Source organism: Colias croceus, chromosome 20 (assembly GCF_905220415.1).
Source record: "Colias croceus chromosome 20, ilColCroc2.1".
In the NCBI taxonomy this organism is placed as follows: Eukaryota; Metazoa; Arthropoda; class Insecta; order Lepidoptera; family Pieridae; genus Colias; species Colias croceus.
This window is the reverse complement of record NC_059556.1, coordinates 6519808-6547038: the sequence shown is the minus strand read 5'-3', so window position 1 is coordinate 6547038 and position 27231 is coordinate 6519808. Positions and strand designations below refer to the sequence as shown.

At 40.1% G+C, this 27231-nt stretch overlaps 1 protein-coding gene across 1 annotated transcript; it reads left to right on the top strand.

The window, feature by feature from the left end:
• Nucleotides 1-559: 559 nt before the first annotated feature.
• On the top strand, nucleotides 560-27231 carry LOC123700666 (neurogenic locus protein delta). The gene is made up of 7 exons (XM_045647933.1): nucleotides 560-850; nucleotides 8602-8901; nucleotides 17208-17268; nucleotides 21395-21652; nucleotides 25100-25160; nucleotides 25315-26685; nucleotides 26907-27231. Exons 1-7 carry the CDS (start codon nucleotides 803-805, stop codon nucleotides 26998-27000), a joined length of 2193 nt encoding a protein of 730 aa, XP_045503889.1. The 5' UTR covers nucleotides 560-802; the 3' UTR covers nucleotides 27001-27231.

Genomic DNA, 27231 nt, shown 5'->3' with positions numbered 1-27231 from the left:
GTATAAAGTATGCATTTTTTAATGATGGAGACATCTAATAGGTATATAGTTAATTTGTTATTTAAATAATCAAATTAAGTGGAGCGTATGTAAGTACTTAGTTATTAACAGCTGCACGGATAAAATATTTTACTCAAAATTATCATAACTACATCGTAAAAATTCTCATACATGCGTTTCACTCAAACTACACATTGATATTTACTTTATTCTGTGTCTGTGCACTCCCCAGTTGCAGTGATGTGAATTAATATCCACATATAGACAAACAATCAACTAGTCTCCTTAAAATTATATCGCAACACGTTTGAGAACGTATGTTTGATAAGAAACCGCATAGCGATCCGTCCCGAAGTTTTTACACAGGCATTACTATGAGCACGTGGTTAAGATCAGCAGAAGACGGCTGTTTTCCGTGTATTTTCTGCTTGAGGGCGCGCGGGGTGAGAGCGGCGGGGAGAATAAGCGGCAGATGCGCCGCGCAGCGCCATCTATCGTCGCCGCGTTGCCGCCAGGTGTGCGCTGCCCGCACCAGCCGCCACCCGCCCTCAGTCCGCTGTCACGCACCGTCGCGACTACACGTTATTACGGCTGCTCGACGCCGGTGCACGCGCGTGTTTTGAATAGTGCACGATACTCCGACCGGTTCCCGTAGTCGATGAGCGCGACCAGTGACACCTCTAGTGCTTTGTGACTTAGTGAAACTCAGTGCTCATGTGCGAGTGATGGATTACTCTGCCGTCGTTTGTTGACGGACCCAGGATCCCGTATATGCCCAGGCGCCGGTAGAGGACGCGCCAATATGCGCGCCCCCACGGTGCTCTTCGCCCTGCTAGGGTTTCTACCCCAGGTACTGGACGACGATATCGTAAACCGCGAATTCCCCGTTTGTTTACGTCTGTAACGCGACCAGTGCAGAGCGAATGTTTGCCAGACTTAGCCGTGGAGGCCGCGACGTTACACTCACTTTCCCACGAGTTGGCGTCCGAGGCCCTAGATCGTCCTGGATAGAGGGTGTAGGTTAGATCGAGTCGTGACCGGGCCCGAGCCCGTCCTAGCCGTGGCTGTGTGTGTTCGATACGTTTGCCGAGCAAACATAGTTAGGTGCATACTTAAAGAAACTTCAGGTTTTAATACGGCCAGCGCCGGGTCACTCGGGTCGCCAGCTTCTTCGTTTAAAATTAGATGCATACCAAAGCTTGCTATGAAGTACATCTCCAAAAGGAGTAAAATGTGACGTCGACTAGAATAGCTATGTATGAGTTGGACGGAATAACTCAAGGCGTATTATTTTCGGCAGGGTTAGTAGTACGATGTTTATCACTGTAGGCAACGATTATAGGCGTCCTCGATACTTCTTGTAATTTGGTTAGAAACTAGGTTAGCTTGGAAAATAGGTGAAATACATTCGGTATATATTATGAGGTCATTGTCCTAAAACGGTCAAGGTTATGCACTTACGCCAAAGGTTGTTTTCCTCGAAAATATTTTCATGTTTACAACTTGTACATCAATCATTAAAATATTTCTTCACTAATTATAAACTGCGTAACTTATTGTTAGTTAATCAAATAAAAACTTACTGACCGACTTTTGTAATAATTAAATTCAATTAAAGCAATAAAAATTATATGCTAACATATTTTAATAATACATATATATCTACATGTAATGTTATTTACAAGCTTTAAATCTTCATCGAAACCAATCGATGTGCACTGATTGACAGATGGACAAGTTGTTTATTACTATTTCTAAACATCTCAGCGCATTGCATGATTCACTTAAGATCTGGCTTAAACCGTACAGTGTAATCGTCTTAAATATTACCCAATTATGAAACGTAAATGTCAACGGTAGAAAAAATCGATAAGCTCCCCTATTTTTATTTACAAGTCCATAATTTATAGGGGAATAGTTGGTACCCTTACGTGCGTCCGCGCATACGTCTACCTATTTATTAATCGCAAAATGCGAATGTACCGTTATTACTAACACAAGCATTTTATATTATAAACGCGATATATAATGTACATGTGTGTGAATCTATCTCCGGTCGTTTCAACAATTTTTTGTTGGAAGAATGCTTCAATAACGCAATAAATATTTGCATTACGTTTCTATAGTTACACGAGTGTAAACTGTAAAATAAGTAACAACAAAAGTACATATCATTACGGATAGCAAATGGAGTAGATATTATATTCAAAGTTCTATCATTCTATGTTCTCAGAGTTAGTGAATGTTTTATCATCCCTTTATTTGCTACAATAACGACGCCACAATCCATTATGAATGAAGTCGAGTTAATAAAAAGCTGTGTTTTGCAACTGGTTTCTCCTGTCGATGGCTGCGTGCGGATGTCACAATGTAATAATTGTTCAAACTCGATCATCTCATGATTACAGACATTAATTTTCGAATCGATTCTGAAAAGTATCGTGCATGAATTGCGTGATTAAAGCTGATAATCGGAAGCGGCGTCGGAACACGTCTGCCCAAAACCGCAACCGAATAATAGCAATTTCCATTTTATAATAATGTATTAACAATTCACCTGAGGGCCGAATCATTTCGCTACACGAAAAATTACTAAAAAGGATAATCGAGGATAAAATAGATAATAAATTCAACTGTTGCGTGCGTTAACCGCATTCGGTGTAACGTTTTTATGGCGACATTACTGTATTAATAACAAGATTGTTAGCCGAATAACTAGGACATAGCTCGAAGTCGAGTGATATAATCGATAGATGTTATTCCGATGCTTATGAACGGCCCACATTGCAAGCAGGTGCAACTTAATGGCTACTCTTAAAAGCCTTAACATCTGCTTTTTTTTTAACTCGCGACGAATTCAAATTACAACCGGGTTGATTTAGTTCATTTGGGGTTCGTTATCAATGTTTGTTAAGTAACTTTCTTAATTGGCAGCTTTATAACGTACTTACATATTATAATATTACAGTTATCCATCACGCTCGACATGCGTATGTAGACAGCCGCTTGCATTCGAATGCTTATTCACATGTTTAGTGTACATTTGGCAAATCAAGCTGTCAAGGCAATTGGCCGTATTTCCCAACAGTTCCAAAACCCCCAAATTCTATTCAGTCCCGTTTTCACAACGAGACAATAACAATTAATCATATAGGTATGTCATGTTAGTCGCAATAAGCATTTAAGTATGTGAATCGTTTTAACCCTGTTATAATTTGGTCTATTGTCCGAACTGTTTTGTTCTATGTGAACCGACTCAATTACCGCGGCTCCTTGTACGAAATACGTATAATCGTCGGTTTTTAACGTCTTAACTATGTGAAAGCTGTATTTCGTCTCATTGTCTGATGAGCACGTAATAGCACGATTGTAACGTACTCATTAAAATTTTTCCTCAATCTAAACGTTTGACAACCCTTTACTCGAGCGGGTATCAAAGTTAGAAGTGTTCGAACTTCACACAAAGGCATGTCACTTAAAATTTAATTAAAACAGTCCATAGTATATTTATAATAGTGTCTATTAGTGTGCTTTCGTCTAACAAATGCTGACAAATGATGATTCCATTACCGGAGTAGCGTCAGTCACGCTCCATTGTGCCACATCGAAAGCACAATTTCTTTCATTACGACCTCTTTAAAATAATTTATTTAATTCCCTTTTTTGTTCCGTTCCCGGCCGGACGTTTAATTGATTGTAAAAAAACAAAATGGCCGCCAGGAATCAGGATCATTGATCAGATTACGCAATGTCGCCAAACTGGATGCACGGGGAAGCCAATAATATGCATTATTTATAAACATAGCTGCGATTGTACTGCGAACTAAGCGTGGCAATTAGTTTAATGAATGGCCGACTTTATTTTATATGGCAAAAAGTATTACGAAACTTTTTGGTGGATCTTTGAATATGTTGCGTGTCAAAATTAGGTATGCTAAAAGGTCCCATTGTTTAGAGTTGCTAGTGTGAATTATTAAATTTCGAATTGGGTAAATGTGTCAAATGCTGTGCAACATAAGTTTGCGCAACGCTTCAGGCATTGTGCAGAGATGAGTTGCGAAGTGGGATGCAAGTTAAGGTCGAAATGACAGTTATGAATATAAAAGCTCGCTTTAATAAATAACTACGTAGGCGTTCGTCAAATTGATATCTTCATAATGATACGCAATTTAACATTCATATTTCATACCATCCTTTAATTAACGAATATAATTTTAAAATTATATTTTGTGGAAAGTAATAAACCTCACATACTAAAATTTTGGTACTTACTCAATGTTCATCAATTAGTAACAACAAAACGGTTTCATAATGTTTTATGAATTACTGCGTGAAGGGTAATTACTAATTGGCGAATTGCATCGACATTTATGTAATATCTAATTCCAAGTAACTTGTACCTACAACTATTCTACGTAAGCAAACAAAAACATTGTACTTTAATTGTATCATAATCATTAAAACAGAAATATACTATGTAGTATGTACATAATTAACTTAACAATCAATAAACAGTTTCCTTTAGCAAATAAGATTTTTACGAATTGCAATTCAGAACAAATTATAAATCAAAGTTCAATTGTTATAATATCGAAAACTATTTAAATAAGTTCCGTCTATATAATAGTGTAAAGCACAGCACTCGTATAAAACACCAACGCACGAAATCTCAATTCTCTGTTGCAACGCTTAAATAACCGCAAAATACCTATGCGCTTTCCATATACGTACAGGCAATCTGCAGGCCTATTACAATCATGATTCTCCGTTAATTTCCAATTCCACTGTTAGATTGTATGTTACTTTTATACTGCAGCTGCCAAGAATTAACCGACGAACAAAGAGCTTGACTTTTGTCGCGCGCATGTCGATTTTAAGGATGTTTTGTTCGTTTAAGACGAGTTCCCTTTATTCTCCTTCTATTGTAATGGCAGAAGTTTTGTGTAACCGTTTTTACAATTTACTTGTGTTAAATATCCACAATAATTGCACTATTATACATTTTGACATTTACAAAACATATCGGCGGTTAAGATACAACCGAACGAATCTTGCATCTAAATTATGAAACGGCCTGATCTAAATTTAAATCGTCTTGAAGTTCAAAATAACGCGACGCGCGCGCCAAATACAGGAAAAATAAAACACACAGATACTAAAAGACAATTCCAAATTCGATTGCAAATATAATGCAGTGGCCACATCGTCGCGCTATTAAAAGATTGTTTGGGTGTTTATTTTAACACATTTCGCATGTATAACGGTCGAGATGAAAAACATTCCCCTGTGTTTCATTATTTGAGTTATTTTTAGACTTCAACCTGCCGACTGGAACGAGTGTTTACTCTGTATTCACTTACATACAATGGTCTTCACATTATTGCTCCTTTACTAAATTAATCTTTATTAACTTGAAATGTTACAAAAAATGTATAGATTTTGATAATTATAAAAAGTGACAAGTGATTAAATGTTGTAATAAACTAGCATGACAAATTTCATATTTTGACACGTAATTTTAGGTAAAAAATGTTATAATACGCCAAGGCCACAGCGGTGTAATTAAAACCATTTAAATTAATGTAAAGTGATATATTATCAAAGGTTCTGTTGCGCGATGGCCGGTTCAAAATCAATTTGGACAGTGTTGATGGCCTACGCCGGCGCAATTAATGTTACGTGCTAGTGCCACTTTCAAAATAAAAAACAATATTGATGTTCACGACTAACGTCGAATGCATTAAATGTAAAGTCGTATGTTAAATAAATTAGATACACGCATAGTCGATTCATTACTCAAGGTAATGTTTTAACTAAATAGCCATCTACGTGGTCGATTATAGAATTTGGAATATTAATAATTTGTAAATCGAATTCGATTTAAAATTCCCTGAGCACATATGCTTCTATTATCTGTGGTCATTGATTAAAGGCCGCTGCATACGTGACGGGATTTTACCCGGACGGGACGTGACGGGAAGTTTTGGAAACATCGTTGCATACAAAATGTATCCAAATACGCATATGTCACGGGAACATCGACGGGACGGGAACGTGGACGGGAAAAATATCGTCGCCGACGATGTTTAGCACGTCCCGTCCCGCACGTGCCCCGTCCCGTCCGTGATTTCGCTACGTATGCACAGTCGCTCCGTTCGTGCCGGAGAGATTAATAGTGACGCCTTCCAAGTATCGAAAATGGACGACGAAAAACTGATCGAATGTGTTCGCTCATATCCAGCGTTGTATAGTATAGCGAACCAACAATATTTAGACACAAAGTATAAAAATTATTTATGGCGTAAAATTGCTGTGAAATTGTCATACAGTGAAAACGGTTAGTGTTATTTAATGAATATATTGTGGTATTCCTAACTATACTTAGTCCTACCTATGATGATGATTCCTGTGACACTTCATCGTGTTCTGAATTACGTATTTTATGTTTAAAATGCCAAAATAATTTTAGTGCTGCATAATATTTTTGTTTTATGGCGGCATTATTACCAGAAATATAAAAATGAAACATCTTAAGCTTATAAATCAAAAACAGTATTGTTTAGTTTAAATTAATAAATAAATAATTAATAAAAAAATAAATAATAATTAAAGCCAATTCTTGAATTGAAAAATCCATCTTTCGTTGTTCACAACACTAGCACGTTAGATCCGAATCAATGCCACGGTACGTATGCGTTAGCACCACGTTCCCGTTTTGAACGTGGCAATCACGTGCCCGTCCCGCTCACGTCCCGTCCGAGGTATTTTCCCGTCACGTATGCAGCGGCCTTAATTTAGACGCGTAGGTATATTATCTTTAGAAATGACGTTCTATTTTTAAATGTAAATGTAATTATAGGCGATGGTAATAAAGTTTAGCGCCTTTACAAATAGTAAATACCCGTTTGTATACATCAATCAAAAGTTCATCGCCTCAAATCGCCCGAAGATAATATGAAATACAACTTATTCGGTAGTAAGTACAATTTAATTGTCAATTTGTGGTTCGCTTCGGGCTAAGTGCTGACCGCACGGACGCATAACAAATTTTTTACAACTTTTTAATAGTTCTAAATTAGGATAACACATGAATACTATTTAAGTATTCAACTATTTGAAAATATATATTTAATTAGTGCAGAATAATTTAAATCGATCCAAAATGCGCTACTATACATATAAACAATATGAAGAATGAAATGTAAGTACTAGCTTTTTTCGATATTTTTTTGGTTCCGCTCCTACCTGGCGTTTACCACGTGGATGTGAAAGTTTTCCGTCCTTTTCCATCATTATTGAAGAGAAAGAGAGGGCTCACATTTCGCGTTTTGAAAACTTCAACCCCTATCAACTTGGCAGGAAGTCGGTCGAAATCTGGTGTTTTTTTCCTTACGCTTTGTTTGATCTGTGGTTATTTTTCTACCATAGTCCTACTGTCTACAACTAGATAAGATAGTTGAATGAAACTTTATTTAAAAGATTAAACAGTGTGTTTAAATAGTGTACAGTCCATAAAAATATATTTTATGTGCGTGAGAAATTGATAGCATAGAAAATATTTAAAAATTAAATCGTTATATTTATTCAAAGGGTTAATTAAAGAAATTTGCGTCACCACTAATTGCTATAATTTAGATATAAACTTTGCCAAATTGAGACCGTTTTAAAACCATAATTAAGAATACAAACAAAAAAATAGTAATATTTAATTTGGTTCATAGCACAGGAAACTCTGTAAATTTTAAAAGCTCTAAAGGCCCTGACTTCCCCGGTAATGATTCGCGAAGACAGCCGTAATAGCGGCCACTTCCTTCCGATGCCTTATAATTACGAGGATTTATAACTATTACCTTTTTGAATAATCGATATTTTAAAATCAACCTAATTTTCTTTCTCCGTTATTCTTCAAAGCCGCCTTACGATAAACTGTAGTTAATTATAATTTAACAAGATTGTAATATTATATAAGTTACAGTGTAGATAGCAAGGTGGCATCGTATTCCCTAATGCATAAGTTGCTTAAACGAGTTAATCCCACATGCATAGCCAACTGCGCATTCTTTCGAAGGGGTTGCTACCCTAGAGGCCATTGCTATTATTATTCAACAAAAAAAACGTTAACCTATCTGTCAACAATCGAATTTTTATAGACAAAAAAGATCGCTTAAAACAACGCTGGAGGTTTGTTACCCATATTTATATGCTTTTGTTTCTGTCTATCATCGCTCAAAATTACGTCAAGGTTATTTTTCAATGTAGGTAGTTATTTTTGTAATTTAAACGTATTTTCGACCAGTGTCAAAAGAGAGGCATTTAAAAATGTCTATGCTCAACAGCGTTTGAAATTCGAATCGTATTAGGGTTGTCGCCCCACATGAGCATTAGCAACCCCATTTCGTATGTCCAGTAAAACCGTTAATGTCTCAACGGGATCGATCTCGTGGACAGTTGTGCAAATAATTTGTGTTTAGGATTTAACTCTGACGTTGAAAGATGAATTTCATTTTGCTCCGATATTAAATGTTACGTGTAAACAAAATTGTATTTACTGACGCAAGATGTTATTTGGCGTAGATATTAATGTTGTATTTTTCTTTTCAGGTGCTGTCATCTGGTTCCTTCGAACTTAGGATAAAAAGTTTTACGAACTCATTGGGTAGGTTAAGTAGTGGCCAGTGCTGTGATGGTTCCTCAAATAGTGACGCGCCTTGTTTGGCGCCGTGCAGGACTAAATTTCGCGTGTGTCTCAAGATTTATCAAGCAAGTATCGATACAACATCACCGTGTACGTTCGGTGACATAACAACACCCGTCTTGGGTGGAAACTCATTGGATGTGCCCAACCTCAACGTGCAAGGATTCACCAACCCCATTGTCTTTCCCTTCGACTTCACGTGGCCGGTAAGTTTCTATTTATTTTTTACATTCCATTCTATTCAAAATGCATAAATGAACATGAACGCCGTAAAGATCATGGTCGTATAATTCATTGTTATGTCAAATAAAATCAATACATCATTAAAGAAACATTAAGTAGCAACCCTGTATCAATAAATCAAATCGTTCGATGTTCGTATTTCAATAATCATGGTAAAGGGCGACTAGACATCGGTAAATAAACAAAAAAAAAGTATTCGATATTCAAATTTGACAGAAGCGATGTCGATAAGAAATACTCTATGGTTTATCAGGTGTCCGCGTGGGACGCAACGATTACTTATAAGTTATAATTAATTATGGAGTCATTTGTTCAAGCAATCGTATGTTATTAAAAGTACTTTATACAGCCTTCATTGAGCTTACGTTCTCATCATCGATTAGAACATTAAGGCCGGTCGGGATCGTGATTCAATATTGTAATTACCTGTTATTTACAAGATCACGCTTAACTCTAATTCAAGGATGGCGGACATCTTAATTGTGATAGTTACAGTTATTTCGAATTGTCTATAGTTAACATGGCCGTGTCACTCGAGGTTTGAGTGGTATTTGTATTTTATTTAGCGGCCGCTTCAAATGTAGGTACCGTCTCGTAATGTTTGAGCAAACACCACGGCCGCTTGCACAAGCTCGGACCATCTGGAGAACGTGACATTTGGTCAGGTAGAGAAGAGTGTAGTTTTTTCGGAGAGACCATAGACATGTAGAGAAACGTAGGATCGATTTTTTTGGCGGTAGAAGAGCGTCCGGTATCATTCCATATGAATTGGCGCTAAATTGAAACTTCCTGTTTAATTTCACATAGTTCTATTGTCAGACTGACATGCGATCAATTGAGTGAAAGCGACGCAAAATAATCCCCGTCTATCGAATTTCGGTGACAGTTTAAGCAGGATTGGACCCATATGGTATTTGATAAAATGTTAAATTTAACCATTCCATATGTAACCATATGTGTGATATATTAATTTTGAAATTGATCTATTTGGAATGTGTTGTAATTAAAATAATTTACGTTCAAATTTGATTAAAGAATGTTGTATTCGAATTGCATTCAAATTTCGAATAGCGTGAGGCGTAAAGCTGGCCAGTGGCCACTGACATCACAATATTTTGAAACTTGATGCCGTGACGTCGTCATAACGGTGGCCACTCACGTTACCCTGGAAGAAGTTACACGCCACCGATCCCTGTATTGCTTTACAGAGATTTGACCGCCGATAATAGGTCATAACGTTATTAATAACACAGTCACGATGTGAAACGATTTATGAAGAATAGTATGGAGGATGACGTTAAAAATTTTCTTTTACATGTATATTGTTTAGCTCTGGGGCCCGTTAGCTCCGGATATGACAAGACCGGATTATGAGCGAGTCGCACTTACACGTAAAACGTGTTCAAATTATGTTAACTTTTTGGAGAAATAGTTAGATTTACTGTATCTTGAAGATACGCTCGTCTCTGTCTTATGCATTTGATTCAAAAACCGTTATGAGACTTGCATTTTATTGCATTTCATGGAAATTTAAGTAGCTGTATCTAGTCATTATTATTTTTATGTGTCTGGAAACAGAATAATAAAGATTAATTACAATTTAAATGGGTTGCATTCGAATCCATTCAGATGCAATGGGACCGTTACGCTTAATGCGAAAATATTTTCAATGGTATTTTTATATAGTAACACCTGCTCATGCGTTATGTGCGAAAAGGACGGCAACACCGCGAAAATGTCAAAGTTGATTTCCGCGCATGCGCGCCCGCTGCGCCATACAAGCTAGCTCATTTACACTAACTAAACCTGACCATGAACTATACTTTTTATGGCATAGATCCGTATTGCGATGTTACATGGAGGCTTATCTCAACAAATTGTCTGAACTATTCATTGTTCGAACAAAAATTATCGACATTCACAATTACACTGCTCCTAGACAAGAATGCACGGGGGCAAAACAAAATATTTTTCTAACTGTCTCTACTCTGAGAATAATCGTTTTGCTAAGTCACTTTCCCACAAAGCTTAAGGTCGACCCACATAGCCTACAAAAACATTACAATGTTACTTAAAACCATCCAGCGAGAGCGAGCTTAATTATTTATTCCATTTTAGAGTAAAAAATAAAAACGAGTTCTCATATCGAAAATAACTAGTTCCGCGGGAAATATAAATTAGCATTGTTTTCAGCAATCAATATTTGTCCAGCGATATAAATATTGACTGGCAACATTATCACCGGAAGGAATTAATGTCGTGTAGACGGCAACACCGTGGCTTTTATCACTTTATACCGTGAGACGCTGACAAGAAGTGGCGTGCTCTTACCTAATTAAGGTTAATTAAATCATAGAACTAAGCATTTACGCTCATATTTGTTTTTATCTATTCCGTCGATGCCTTACTTACATATTCACGCTAACGATGAATTATTTTATACAGTTTAATGTCGCAAGCAATAAGAGTTACGCCTTTCAGTTTCACAGAAAGTTAACAAGCTTAATGTGTATGTAGAAACATACGTCTGTGAAACAAGTAGAGTAAGCAACGGCGTAACTAATTCTAGAGATTGTTAGTTATTTTGCATGTTTCGTCAATAGTTTCACGCTCTAAATGTTTGTAAAAATTTAAATGAAAGTGTGGTATCTCCGTAATGTCGACATGTATGAAATATTGTAGGACGAGCTCGGTTCGGAGAAGTTGACGTGTGACGTCACGGCTAAAACAATACGGTACCCGGCTGACGTCTCGATACATTGTCGTGCGTGTGAGTGCATTTCTATCCTAGCGGCATTTCTATTGGAAAGCAATTAATGCTTCACGCTTTTATCTCGACAAAAGGACGCTAAATGCTATAACAATTACCGATTATATATATTCACATGTGATTCGCTGGTTGTGAAACGTTCTAGCGTTAGTCGCTTCGCAGTAACGCGATACGATCGCACGAACTATAGCCGGTGTAACTTCCGCCTATGGACTTTTTATCCCAGAGAGCTCTTAATAATTTCCTTTATCTCAATCCGCTCGCGTCGCTCTTAAAATACCTACCCCTACATCCGCTTCTTTTAATAATCCACCGAAGCTATGGAATGCCTTATTCCATCGTTCCCTCTTCGACATCGTCTTTTATCTCTTTCCAACGAACAGCAATTAAACTCGAACAAAAAGATTGCGAAATGAAATTCCTCGTAAGAGTAGCCCAAGACGATAGCGTTCGCAATTCCGCCGATCGTTTAATATGTATCAAATTTAATTAATCGGAGCGTGTATAATTACTAGATTGCATTGTTCGGAGCCACTGAACAGGTATTCGACCCGACGATTAGTGAATTTCATGCAAAATTACCAAAATAAACATAACGAACAATAGACTCAATTATGTGGAGTGCTGGAGTGCACTTCGGGTACTAAAATAACATCTCGATGGGATCCCGGCATCGGCGATTGTAAATAATGATTAATCTTAGACGGGCAGATAAAGAGAATAAGCTCATCAAGAGAGTGAATAGACAATAAAGTTTACCGATCTTGTTATTATGGCGCGTCTACGGAACGCTAAAGAAAACACTCCTTTTTCAAATGAACGCTCGTTTACGGTCAGTTTCTGACATTTTAACTGCGTCTCTAACATTTATGGCGGCTAATAAAATTGTTCAAAAAGCCCGATTTATTGTGGTCAGGATGTAACGATTTTTTGTAGTAGCAATAATGTAGTGTTGGATATCGATTCGCAGTTCCAAAATAGTTCGTATAAAGCGGTGTCTACATTCCATTTTTATTGGCTCGAACGGCGGGCGTCTGGATGCTTTCTCACGTACAGTAAGGGCGCGGATAGCCCTCAAATCTGCAATGATGGAATTCCTCGCGTTCCAGTCTTTATTCATCACACGCGCGCAGTTTCTAGGAATCCTGTGTAGCAATGCGAGCGGCTCACATGCCCCGCTCGTATCCGCGACCGCGCGAATAAATCCCTGCCATTACTATCTATGCGTCAAACATATTTCGTTAAATTTATAGACGTGACAAAGGCCGTACGACCGCCACAAATTAGACCATTGATTTACTATGAAAGAACAGACATTAATATTCGCTATTAAAATCCACTCATTCCGAGAACGTAAACGCGTCTGCTGCGAATTAGGTCCGCTCAAACATCGCCGATGTAACGTCGGTTTATTTATCTACTCACCTATGACGAGAATACAAAGATTTTCTAATCCCATTTATAACTAGATTCTTACTCATCGGTGTATAGATTTATTTAAATGGCGGCGGTATGCAAAGTGGATTAGTAAAAAACTGAGATACGAATCGAAAGAATCATGTCCAAACTTGTATTAGGTACGTCATTGAAATCCGGATGAACAGATCTTCAGATTTGTCCGATGCGGTTTCGGTTTCAACGATCGACCCATCTTATCTCGGAGCCGACATCTCCCAAAATTTGTTAACTACGCCCCGCTTTTTTAATTCTTATTCATTCAAATCATTCTGTTGTTTATGGCCAGCATTTTCATTTTTGGAATTCCTCGAGTCCCGGGTTACCATTCGTCTCCGAAATGCCGCGGCCGGTGAGGCCATGTGAAATTAAGATTTAAGACTCCTCCTTTTGCAGTGCGCTTCCAAAACATCCAAATTCCTTTCGAGTCCCCTTTTTTGAGGATTGTAATTGAGGGCGATAAATTGGTAATGTCTAAGTTACAGAAGTCAGAAATTTTGAGATTACAACAAATTTCTGCTTTCTAGTTTTGTAGCGTCACAGTGTAAGGCATAAAGTTTCGTTTGAATTACGGCCCGCTTTCCAACTTTTTAATGTTTCCGAGTAAAGTGGATGAGGTAATTAATCCTGTTATTATGAAGCTCGGTTCATTTTTCTCTCCGGTCAGTACATTTACTTTGTCGTCTGTGTTGCACTTTATAGCTACGATAATGGCCGTTTCTTCATGATTGGCGTGTGAAATTTTTAACGGGCTTAATCTAATTAGAGCGGTTAATTTGATGCATTCAATTAAACAAATTAAAACTTAAAGTTTTAAGTTTTAGTGTTATATCTTATTTTGGAATAAAACGTGAGCATCCAATTTATTTAATGAGTGTATTAATAATACAATCATCCATTAGAACTTATCTCAGATTTATTCGTTTACAAATAAAACATGTCAAATAAAATTATGTTACTCCTATATTTCAAGAAGTTTTTATTGAAAAAAAGAATACATATATGTCTGGCAACCGAATACCAACGCTCTTATCATACGATGATTTAAATGTTCCTTTTTTAAATTTACGGTTCCATTAGTCCACGCCATTTAATATTAACAAGAAGGATTTTCTTCGCTAACAATTTGAATATGGAACGTCATAGATTATACTCTCATGCTTTGAGAACGTCTTTTGTCTATATGCAGTGCGCAAACGTGTAATACACATACAAGTATAACCCGGCCGATTTAAAGTAATCCTATCCGCCACTTACTGTAGCACGGTGTAGGTATTTTCAATTGAATCGTATATGAAATAGACACGGTACCGCTCACCAGTTACTCGCGTTTACCACGAATCTACTTAGCATTCTAACCGAATGCTCATGTACAGTCGCCAATAAAATGTCGACCTGGTTATTTTTATATGATAATATTTGTACATTAAATCTCACATTCACACGGGACATTAAATGTTATGACATTATTTATACTGAATAAATTATGAATACTTAAGGATCTAATACAGTGATATGATTCATCGGGTCAACGATCTGGACAATCGTCGATGCTAAAATAGAATGAGATAAACTTAATTAAAAGCATTAATAATTTGGATTATACGCGTTTGAAACGCTTTAATACTTCACGCTACAAGTTCTGTATCGGGCAGACATTGAAATTTGCATATCTTTTAATTTGACGTATGCTTCGAAAACACTCGACCACATCAACGAAGGTAAAAACCTGTTGCACTGCATAATCGACCTTATTCCCAACGCATAACATTCAATTAGCCGCGATGCACGTCGGGATGTTCAGTAAAAAAACCTGTCTAAGGCAAGACGATGTTACCACACTAGTGAAGTGTGAAATATGAAATCACGACTCCTCCACTTGGCTGGTCGTTCCAAATAGCTAGATATTCTCGTGTCGAAACTAGAAAACGAATGCCCTTTGTTATCGTTAACATTTGCTGCCCAGATTAAATATGAGCTAACCTAATGATTGTAAAAACGGCAGGCCATTGTTACTTTCGACGGCATTAAGTATTAATGAAAACAAATACGAAACATCTGTTGCGATTTCGACCGCTTTCATTTCCCAAAACAATTACATACCGTAAAAGCCAACAATGGCAAGCCCATGTGCACGGAAGATGTCCAAATCCTCACCTGATTATCCTTTGTCGAAACGAACGACTGACAATTGTCTCTAACGACGTTCCCACGTATCCTTGTAACTAATTAAAAACGAAAAGCCGATATGGGAGCATCCTCTGAGTACCCCTATAAAACGATTATCAAATCCACTGCATTCAGTTATCATCTAAGTTTTGTAATATAATTTAACGCGTGGATAGTAAACGCGTCGTTACGGTCCGATCTCACGATGCCATAAATAACTTGTAATTAACGAATAAATATAATTTGTACTCGAAATATAACAATGGATCGAAATCGAGCGAACGGTCAAGTGATTTAGCTTAAAGTTTAATTTAGGTAACATACCATACCTATGTATGATATAAATTTCATAGTAATAATAAATAGTTGTACCTACACCGCTACCTGCTTCACGTACGCGTTGACTTTTTATGAGCAGCGTCGAGTCACCGTCGTGGGAACCGACATTCAACTACAGCTGACCGAAATGCCTCCTTATTCGATTAACAAATCAATACGTACGATGTATTCGATCACAAAAACAAATCATATACTAATCCATTGTTTTGCAACGAGAAAGGAAGCTACAGAATTTCGTACCGATCAGTATGCAAGAGCAATAACACGTCCGTTCGCATAATCGTCAAAACTCAATATCGAAAGCTTTAATTGCGACCGTAAAAACAGCGCAGCGATCTTGCGACGTTGAGAAAATGATTTCTACTATTGATTTTCATCCCACAATGAGTTCACAAGACGTATCAGTTCCTATGCAAATGTTTCATTGTTAGTTCTCGATGCAAATGATGTTTTCATTCATCGAGCTAATTGAAGCCGGGGGACATCTGTCACATCTGAATCACTCCTTAGGCCGTGTGGTGATCTTATAAAACGGTGACCCTACACATCCGTGGCAGCTGCATCTTGACATGTGTATAGTGTCTAATTGCGTTCGGACCTTACGGCCATCTCGGGCCCATCTTGGACGTTAGACCGCGCCGAATGCCGATGTCTGATTACGTTATTGATATCACGTGACCCGTTTCCGATTTCTACGATATTTACATTGCTATTATCGTAAAATGTACCTATACGATTCTCCGCATACATCGGCGCGGCGGCGGCTGCAAGCAATTATAAATTACAAGGTTAAAGATGTATTACAATGATATACATTTCTGATGTAATTTAAAAGCGATGTAGCAAAAAGTATAGCACCGAAATACCAGTCGAGGGGTGACTATCAATTAAGTGTTTTATATCTATTAAAGGTCGAACATTGTATACCGCGTACATCGTTCATGATGATCGAAACCGGTTCTCGAGAACGTAGCGTTACAGAAAGCATTTTTGCATGATACCAAATTAAATTGTGGTCATAAAGGCATTGATAAGTTCGAGGCGCCTACAAGCTTGTTGACTTGTGTTATCACTGATAATCGATTTTGGACTGCCGTTTCGCCTCCTTGAGTCAACATGGACAAATGTCAATAGCTCACTATCTGATACGCACCCGTTTTTTTACCATCGCACGGAAACATTACACGATTCCATATTGGGTGGTTTAAGTAGCAACAGTCGTATTACGCGTTGTGTATTTTTAGCTCGTATAAAACAATTCAGCCATCTGCTCTTGGGTTCACCTGTCTATCGTGTTGTTAATTTACACTCATCCACCATACAGAGCGACGTCGTAAAGTAAGGGAAATATTTGAAATGCTCGCTGCGGCGCGCCCATTTTTAAAGGTCTCTAAGATGGCGGGATATCTCGGTTCATCTCGCTGCGGGCTTAGAAACATTGAAACATTGAAATAGCATTACGTTAGCCCGCATCGCTTCTTTGTTTTAGTCTGATAAGTGTATAATGCAATGTTGTAACAATGTTTTGTTTTTCAGGGCACCTTCTCGCTCATAGTGGAAGCGTGGCACGACACGAACGAGACGTCAAGATCTGATGGTGAGTTGCATTATTTAATACGAATGCAGTTATGACTAAAATGAAAATTTTTGTAAAATTCAAAACACGTCCGTCACGACTCGCTCACATTCGAGTTTCACTGTAATTCTGGGTGTTTATCGTGCATTTAACGGACAGTATGTATATTTGAATGCTTATATTATCATATCGTGGAAGACAAAAATTTTCCCATGGTATGGACGATTGGTGTTCAAAGCACGCGGCGGCGCGCGTGAGCCGCTTCGCAATGCACGCCGTATTCTAATAAACTCAGCCTTCTGTAGGACGAAAATTTAGTAGAAATGTTCTAATATATTCCGATGGCCGTTGACCGATAGACGAAAAAAATAACGTTCTCATCGACTACTCGTCTTGCACGAACCGAACATAATAATGATTTAGATTTTTTACGATTCTCGTAAACACGACGATGACATACTACATGGACGCACACAATTGTAGATATCAATCATTTAGAGCAATTGAAAATTGATGGAATCGATATTCAAAGTTCACCGTTTTACGATATCACGAAGTATAAACGGCCATTATAGAATCGACAGGTTCGGCGCGTACATGCGACATGGCGTGACCAAAAAAACGATCCCAATAAAATGTAACCGCAGAGCTTACAGTAAATACATCATCAGTATAATTCGCTGCACGTATCCGATTTCATAACAAACCCAAATAAATAAAACATCGACAAAAAAAAAACATAGCGAACAGAATTCGATTTTAAAATTTACAAAATTTGTATACAAGTCTGGCAACACCCACTTCTTAATTAGATTTTCATCCTGTTGCACTCTGACCGACATAATTACTACTTCTGACCGAGTAACAAAAAACCTCAGTGATTTACTTAAAAGAGATTTAGAGATACGGGAAGGTGTGTTCTACGGGCCGGTTTACCGAAAATCATTAGCGTCCGAAGTGGATAGCTTAAGAGGACGGGTATATTTTTAATACAGCGCGGGAGCGATGGGCGTCATCCACGCACTACCGAGAAATGTTACCAACAGAAATCTAATCAACCATAATAACAGGTTACATGCGCGCTGTTTGTGCCCGGTTAATGCTTAATTAAATCACACAATCTTTTTTATCTAATAGCAAACAGCTGCATTCCTATTTCCCAACGATTTACCTAAATCGATTACCACCCCATCGCATTCACGGAGTACGTCTTTGATAATGGCGACACAGCAGAATCCAATATATCACAGATAAACACGAGCGCATAGAAAATTGCAGGCTTACGGATGAATAAAAGGAATTCTTCGAGTGAACAAATAGCCCCGCGACAATGGCTAGGTTCGCTTGCAATTCTTACGCAGTCGCTCGCTCCTTCACCGAAATCTTTTGTTGCCGCAGGCGAGCAAGCCGCACCTGGATACTAACGGCCCGACGCATTGTTTACTCGACACTAAAAAACATAGCTCCAAGGAAGTGAATTTTTAGTTTACACTTCATCTTTCGTCGTCGTAGGGCTTGAATTGAGTAAAAAATTACGGAAGACGCCACGGAAGGCTCAATTTATGATAACATTGTCGGGAAGTGGTGTTGACAGATGTCGAGCATGTGCTCCCGGGATAGGTGAAGAACACTGTCCCGTTTCGTTTTAGTCGTCTCTGTTTACGATTATTGCACTGTCTCGATTTACACCTCCGTGTAAGTGGAGCAAGAATGGGAGCGTGTGAAAGACACTACTGATAACAGATTCGTAGAGGCAATTATGTGCGGGATCCGCCGCAGGGCAGCTACCGCGCGCTCGCCATGGGATGCAACTATGGACAACTTACGCTCGCTCGACTTTTATCTCAATAACGACTTTGCAAACATTAAACTTGTATAGTTCTCTTTGTAACTTAATACATAGTGAAGGGAATTATTAAATAATGCAAAAGCAATGCAATAATTTAAAATTTCACAATAAAATCTGCGACACAAAAAGACCATTTCCAAAAACAATAGCAAATTAGAATCGTCGAAACGCAAATCGTGTTGAGCAACTCCTCCGTCAAGTGACCTCGCGTCTGAAGATTGTTTATCCATTGCAAGACGTGGCACTCAAATTGAAATACACGTTAGAAGTGGACAGTTTTATAAACAAAAGGAGTGCATCGTGTGTGCTCAGTCCATTCATGAGATTCTGTTTCCCACAGCGCTTGAGGCGACGGGCCGGTTAGGCGAGTGACCAAAGCGAGAAATCGAGACATCGACGAGAACACGTATTACATCGAACGGTACCCATCGATTTCATTTTCATTTGTGTATCGATTAATTATACAGATCCGCGAGTTGTCAATCCACAATATAATGAACGAGAGCACATCCGGTGCCTACACTCGCCCGACGGAAGCTCGCGTGATCGGATCCCTTCTTCCCCTAAGGATCCTTTTAATATTTCAATATTAAAATTCGAATCCGCTTCTGATAGAGGCCGAGTCAAATTATTGGTTATTTCGCTTTCTGCTTTTATTGTTTTCACGTTTTATTTGAATGACCTCTGGGCCCGTAATTATATGCTATTCGACGTACGATACACGTAGCCAGTTCCTTTTTTAAATGTGTTATTTATTTGTAAATTGGAACTACATTAATAGGCGATAGGGTAGACCTTCATTTAATATCGTTACGGCTGTGATTTAAAATGATGAGTGTAATTTGTACGGTACGAGAATCTTAGGGTTTTGACGACTCTGTATAGGAATAAATTGTTGTTGTAATTTTACTACAAATTGCTTACCGAGTCGAATTTACTATAGGGTTGGCGCAAAAGAAAAATGAAAAATAATACGTTGCCATAAACGGCATGTACTTTCCTATTCTTGCTAAAAAACGAACTAAGTAATGCAGTGCTATAAAGTTTCATATAGCACAAAACACAGCCCTAGCGTACCTGAGTGCACGGTTGCCATAATTCCTTGGAGTCGAGCTAAATTGCGCGCGCTCCGTTCCCACACATCATTTTTCTAATTCCCTCAACCCTAAACTTTATTAACGTCTCTTAGAACTGTATAGTTTCCCTCGTTTATTTAAAACAGTATTATATGCATTGAAAATACATTTGCTCTAAACTGAAGACGCTAAAATTTTCTTTAAACAAGATTAACGCGGTCTATTCGAGTCGATTGCGGTTTGAATTTATTGATGTTTATTGTATTTTCGTTGGGCGAACTCCGAGTGGTAGGTTCGTTTTATCTTACAGATTTATTGCTAAGATACCATCGGTGTAAGCTTGAATTGTGCACTATGCGGAATCCCGATTTCAAATCGAGTTCTTCTATTACTAGATCATTGCGTAAGCAACATTAGGTATCGTTTATCTCACGGAGATGTGTAATCTAACATATTGTTTATTCAACTAAATGTACAACACGAATACACGCGATACAAATATGGAAACCTGTCTTCATTTTATCCATAATAATTTCGATTAAATGTCAACAAAAGAATTCGATGAGAGATAACCCTCATCTCATTACCCGGTTCCTTTATCGCTGACACCTACAATAACGAAGAACAATCGTTGGCTATCGAATGCCATACGCCACGAAATTAGTTGGGATCGATCGTTTTTATATACCTTTTAATTTTGTTTCGCGTCTGGTTTAATTTTATCTGCTGTCGGGATTACCAGCTTAGGAATGTAACGTCGGGGCAAAAAGAATAAAAGCGTATACACGAGGAGAAATAAATAAGGTAGGAACTGGCCTGCGCCGAGATTTCCCATCGCGCTTACACATAGCTTGATGAATGGAGTGGCACTTTTAAATGTTTTTATGGAACAAGTTCACGTTACATCTTTATTACGATAAATGGTAATCTTATATAATAATATCGGGTTGAAAAATGTTAAAACTCTTAATCAATCATACCGCCAACGAACCAAAACAGTGAATCACGCTTGGGAACAATGAAATCTCACGTTCGAATGCGGGCGTCAAACGGCCCACGTTAACAGGTCAATTTGCTACCATAACCCTTTCCCACGGTGATAAACGTATTTTTTCCTTATCAAATTAAAGCGCTTACGAGATTTCGATCTCATTAGCCGCGCAAAATTGCATCTTCTCGAAAAGATGTAAGGTGGATTTTAAGGTGATGTTTATTTTTCCAGACACACTCATCGCGCGGATGACGAAGCAGAGCATAGCTGACGTGGGAGGGCCTTGGATTGAGGAGGAGCAGCGATGGGGTGGTGTCGGCGGCGCGCACTTGAGGCTTTCGTACCGCGTGACGTGCGCGGCGCACTACTACGGTCCCGGCTGTGAGGTGCTCTGCCGGCCCCGGGACGACGGCTTCGGCCATTACACCTGCTCGTCGACTGGCGAGATCGTCTGCAAGCACGGCTGGACGGGAGACTACTGCTCCAAACGTAAGTACCCGCGACATTGTGCCCGAAATAACACGAGTAAACACGCCGACACGTCGAGGGGCAGATTTAACGATTATTATGATAATAAATTTTTTACAAGATTAATGCGATGACATTAGCCAAAACATACCAAGCGAGGTGCAGTTTACGAATCGCTTTACGAATTACGTAAGGTACATATATTACGTCAATAGTTATGCGGATCTGCATGGCCTAAATTATAAAAATAATTCTCTCTTCCTCATTAAACTATGTGACAAATTTTGGTCGAACATCCTCTATAAAGTCAATTGGGAGAGCCGACCTTTTGGATGCCAACTGGCTTTCTAGCCCGCGCCTAGTGACTCATCGAGGTCAAGGGAGGTTCACAACCTCCCATTTATACCTAGGGAACCGAGCTTTGGACGCTGACTGAGAGTTTTCCATTACGCCTAACGCAAAATTTCTCATTTATCTCACATTTACATGCAAATATAGCTCTAAATCAAGCGACTATCAAGATGGCTGGTCCCTGCGGATTCTGCCGCGAACGCCTGCCCGTCTTTATTAACTAATATATCTTAATTCCGACTCTATCACACGACACTTGAGTTCACGAAACTCTTAATTAAATATAAGGTTATTTCACTTCCTGTTATTCTGGCGACTATGAAATATTTTATTAGTAATTGTTTAATTTTCACATGAATAATGTTAATGTGCTTAATAAAATCGTTTGATAACAGACTCGGTAACAACATAAAATTTAAGATCTTATCTTCTATCATCGTTAAAGTTTATTGCATAAAATAAATGACCAAAATTAACGTGCAGTTCAGAGTTGAGGGCAACCGCGGTCAATATAATATTAATTATGAGAATTTATCCTCTAACAATAACTAGAGTAGTTAAATATGTACACAATTTTATATCTCGCTCGGTGTAGGTATACGAGAGTATTGTCGCATAGTTTCAAGCGTGAGACCGATCGTGTCTGTTTACTTTCGGATGCCGCTAAATTTGTAAATAGAGCCGGAAAGATCACCGCCTAAGCGCGTTCTGATATATTTTTCATCGCTGCATCCTCTTAAATTCAATCGATAGCTATACGACTGGAAGTAGCCCTCAATAATTAGATTTCACAATCGCATGAATCGCAGCGGATAGCAAAAAGTCTAAACGTTTCAAACGTCATTACGGAGTTCTGACGTATGTTAAACACATCGCGTCTTGTAAAACAAAGCGGTGCGTCTCAAGATGCATTGTGTATAGCGGATGTCGCGTCGCAATCTCGGCAACCCCACCTGCCGCTGCGTTCCCACACTCCGGCGCCGCAAAAAAACACGCCAGAGCGGGACGGAGCACCGCGCGCCGTGTATTGCGCCGTCTCGCTCGCCCCACAGACCGCCATAGAGCCTCCACGCGACGTGATAACCGCGAAATCACAATTTTCTGGTAAAAGTAAATAGTTGTGGTCGAGAAATACTAACTATTTTTGTTACTGTTTCACATCAACGTTGAATTGAATCGATTTTCATAACAAAGCTCCATTTACACATCCGCGATTACTTAAGTGTAAAGTGAGAGACGCGACTGCATGTAACACACGGCCACGCACACACGCGCCCGCGAACCGGGTCAAAAACACCTTTAAACAAGAACTGAACAGTCGAAATAAACACTGTAGTTGACCGTGTCATGATATTGCCTCACATCTGCCGAACGGTATCCCTCCTTCTGGGAAAGCTTAACAATCCCGAAACGTATTTGCATGTCCCGACAACATTATCTCGACTCGATTCTCCTTCTTAATGATAGGGTAAACATCGCGAGAGAAACCCTTACGGCCGCTTAATTTCGCCTAATTGTTAGCGAGAGTGGATTTCTCACGAATATTACCTTCTGCCGAGTCGCGAATCCCACGCGCACCTAATTTCCGTTCGAATAGAAACAGATGTCGGAACAGTTAAATATTTGCTCGATCCCAAACACGTGCAGCATCCTCGGGGAAGGCCGCTTTTTGTCATTACCTGACCTCGAGAAAGCCTTCGAAAAATCGTACCTTCTTCGAGCGCAGTGCGGCATCCGTTCACAATAGAAATCGATACTCCTTTACGTTCATTGATAATAATTAATAGCTCACATGAGGGACGATATCTCGGGCTATTTGTGATCGCTCATAACTTTTGGATAATTTTTACGACTCCCGTTTTACCGATTCGAGGGTCACGATAAGCCGGCTCGAGTGGGAGGTACGTGGAGTGGATAGTGCAATGAGCAATGAGGTCGACACTTGAGTCTTTTGATCCGCCTGTTGCGCCGACGCGTGGCGCCTACCGTTGCTTGCCTTAATGTATCATATTAAGTTTGTTTTAATAGCTCCCAGCCACTCAAACCCAAAAGTGATCGTTCAAACACACATTCAAACATCTCAAATTCCAGTGAAAGTACAATTTAGTTACGTGAAAGCGGATTATATTTCAATTTAAAACGATCACCGTATCATAGCCATACAAAATGAACTCAGAACTTTGCCAATTTGGCAGAGCGAGCTATAAGCGGATTTGCGAGCGGGAAGTTTTAGGGGCTTAACGTTAGTCCCGAGTTTAAACCTACATTACAGTCTAGGGCGGCCAGACTAATCTCCTTTAATAGTAAATTCAGAGAGATAGCTCTAGTTAAGCGCTTCCTTGTTTATGTTGGAACGCGAATTGTAATTTCCATACGTAGCGAGGCGTCTTACTATTTTTCTAGTAGTTAGGGGACTAGTAACGGTCGGGTGACGGTTAGCTCCCCGCACTATCTGCCCCCTTTGTATTCGCTCCGATAACTTGCCCATGCGCACCCGAGCGATACGACGGCGCACTTCTATTACAAAATATTCTCGATGCCTACATATTAACTCGTAACCTATTGTAATATATGCCTTCCTGCGCTCCGACGCCGCAATGTACCTCGCGTGGATTTACAAGAATTTCTTTATGAGGTTGCGCCGGTTGAAGTTCACTCGTAGAACGTAAATCAAACAGTTAACGATGCGCACATTACACTCGCAATACTTCATGTCCGAACACAATATACCTTTCCGAGCGATTCATATAATTTAGTAACTAAAATTGAATGATACATAAAAATGATTTCAGCGTTTGGTTTTATTATAGTCAGTTAAGATAAATGATCGTTGCGCATGACCTCGTCCCCAGGGACGTTAACGATCCTCTCTCTTTGTTAAAATGTCCTTTGCGTATCTTCGATTATCCTAAACTTATGAAACTTCGAGAGAATTTATCGGCCGTCTATTAAATACGATTTATTCACGCTTACATAAGTTACGTTAAAACTCGACGCGTTCCAACATTATACCTGTGTCTACGACACGGGGTTTATGTGTTTAAACATTGTTTTGTGCTCGTTTTGTACGAGCTTTGTCTTTGTGAAGCGCTAACGAATCCGTCTCTTTTGTTACAGCGAGATGCCTGCCCGGCTGCGACGCGGAGCACGGCCACTGCCTCAAGCCCGACGAATGCATGTGAGTATCCACTTCACACCTTTGTGTTAAACGCTCAAAGTATCCCTCCGACTAAATCATTCATCCCGCTCATTGTTCCATAGAAATACATATGCTTTTTAGTCACTCGTTATCACATCGTATTTTTTACTGACTGGTGTTATTTTATTTTCAGTTGTCATTCGGGCTGGGTGGGCGAGTTCTGTGACCAGTGCGAGCGGCATCCCGGCTGCGTGCACGGGACGTGCTCTAAGCCTTGGGACTGCATCTGTGAGGAAGGCTGGGGCGGGCTCTTTTGCAATCAAGACCTCAATTACTGCACGAACCACCACCCCTGCAGGAACGGTGGGACGTGCCACAACACCGGGCAAGGCAGCTACACCTGCGTCTGTCCGCCTGAGTACACCGGCCCAGATTGCGAGAAGTCCTTACATTCCTGCGCGGTGCGATCTTGCCTGAACGGTGGAGCCTGCGTGCCCGATGAAGGCGGGGAACTGTCCTGCGCCTGCCCATCCGGTTACGAAGGAGCGAGATGTGAAACTCGAAGACTGACTTGCGCCGACCAACCTTGCCGAAACGGTGGCACGTGCGAACTGCGACCTTCCGGATACGTGTGTCAATGCCCTGCGGGCTACACCGGCCTAGATTGTGGAGTAGAAGCTGATCCTTGCGCTGCTAATCCTTGTCGAAACGGAGCAACTTGCACGAGAGCGGGAGACGGTTTTCGGTGCGCTTGTAAACCTGGATACAGAGGCAACAGATGCGAAATCGATATTGACGACTGCACGGGCATAGTTTGCGAACACGGAGGGACCTGCGTTGATTTGGTGAACGGACAGAGGTGTCAGTGCGCTCCCGGTTTTCTCGGCCCCAGATGCGAAACTAGAGTGGATTTCTGTCTCGCGAAACCGTGCGCGAACGGCGGCGAATGTCAAGTCCTCGACAACGACTATGAATGCCGATGCCGGCCTGGGTTCGCGGGAAAAGATTGCAGCATAGACATCGACGAGTGCGCTTCCTCCCCTTGTCGAAACGGTGGCACCTGTCGAGACAGAGTCGACGGCTACCACTGCAACTGCCCTCCCGGCTGGGGCGGGAAATCGTGCACCGTTTCCTTAGCGGACTTCGCGGCGAAACCGGCCGGCGGACACTTGAGAAGAGTAGGAGACGAAACATTAGAAGGGGAAACGCTTTCGGGCAGCCACGTGGCGTTAATAGCTGCGCTGTCTGCCGCCGTGCCGGCCATCGCATTAGCCGCGGCGATCGCGGTCGCGTGCATCAGGAGGCGGAGAAAACGCGCACAAAACGCAGCCGACGCTGAAGCGCGGGCCCAGAACGCGGCCAACGCCGGCGGCGGCGGCAGAGTTATCAGAAACACGTGGGGCAAGTGCGAGGGGCCGGTGCCCGAGTGCCAGAACGCGCACAACGCCGCCGCGGAGGAGTGCAAGAGAAAAACGCTCAACACGGAGAGCGCGGCGCGCCTGCTGGCCGCGCTCGACCCGCGGCTGTCGCGGCTCTCCGCAGACTCCGCGTATTGCGCTAATAGGTCAGTAGCTTTTCTGTTTAAACCTGATTTCTTTGTCAACAACAACAATTTTGTCATACAGCAGTATTGAATAACTAGTTTTTGTAAAAGTTGCATTCGTCCTTTACTTTGTTAGTGGCGAATTAATTTGACATTCGAGCCTCTAAATATTAATTTCATGTTTTTATTCATAACGAAAGTAACCCGACACTCCGACTAACGTTCAGTTTCTCTTGTTACAGCGATACGTCGCTAGTGAAGCGAGCGCTAGAAGGCGGGGGGGTGTACGTGTTAGACGACCACTGCCTGCCGCCGACGTTCGCGACGCAAGTGTAGTGCTAACTTACAATCGATGGACATTAACTTATTTATTCAAATCGGACGCTCGTGCGATCAAGGCTGTGCGCCGCGTGTACATATAGCGTTAAATGTAAAATGACCCCTGTATAAACGGCTAGTTTTAAGTGTTCGGATGTATTTATTTGAATGCGATCTACCCGCTCTGTAAATAGTAACGGCGGAGTGGTCGCGTTTGTTTTCCCGCCCCGGTCGGCGAGCGTGCCCCGC

Excerpts from the sequence above, each read along its gene's own strand:
- LOC123700666 (XM_045647933.1), top strand. The coding sequence starts at position 803 with ATGCGCGCCCCCACGGTGCTCTTCGCCCTGCTAGGGTTTCTACCCCAG. Across the intron at positions 851-8,601 it reads TGCTAGGGTTTCTACCCCAG|GTGCTGTCATCTGGTTCCTT; the intron begins GTACTGGACGAC and ends TTTTCTTTTCAG. Across the intron at positions 8,902-17,207 it reads CCTTCGACTTCACGTGGCCG|GGCACCTTCTCGCTCATAGT; the intron begins GTAAGTTTCTAT and ends TTTGTTTTTCAG.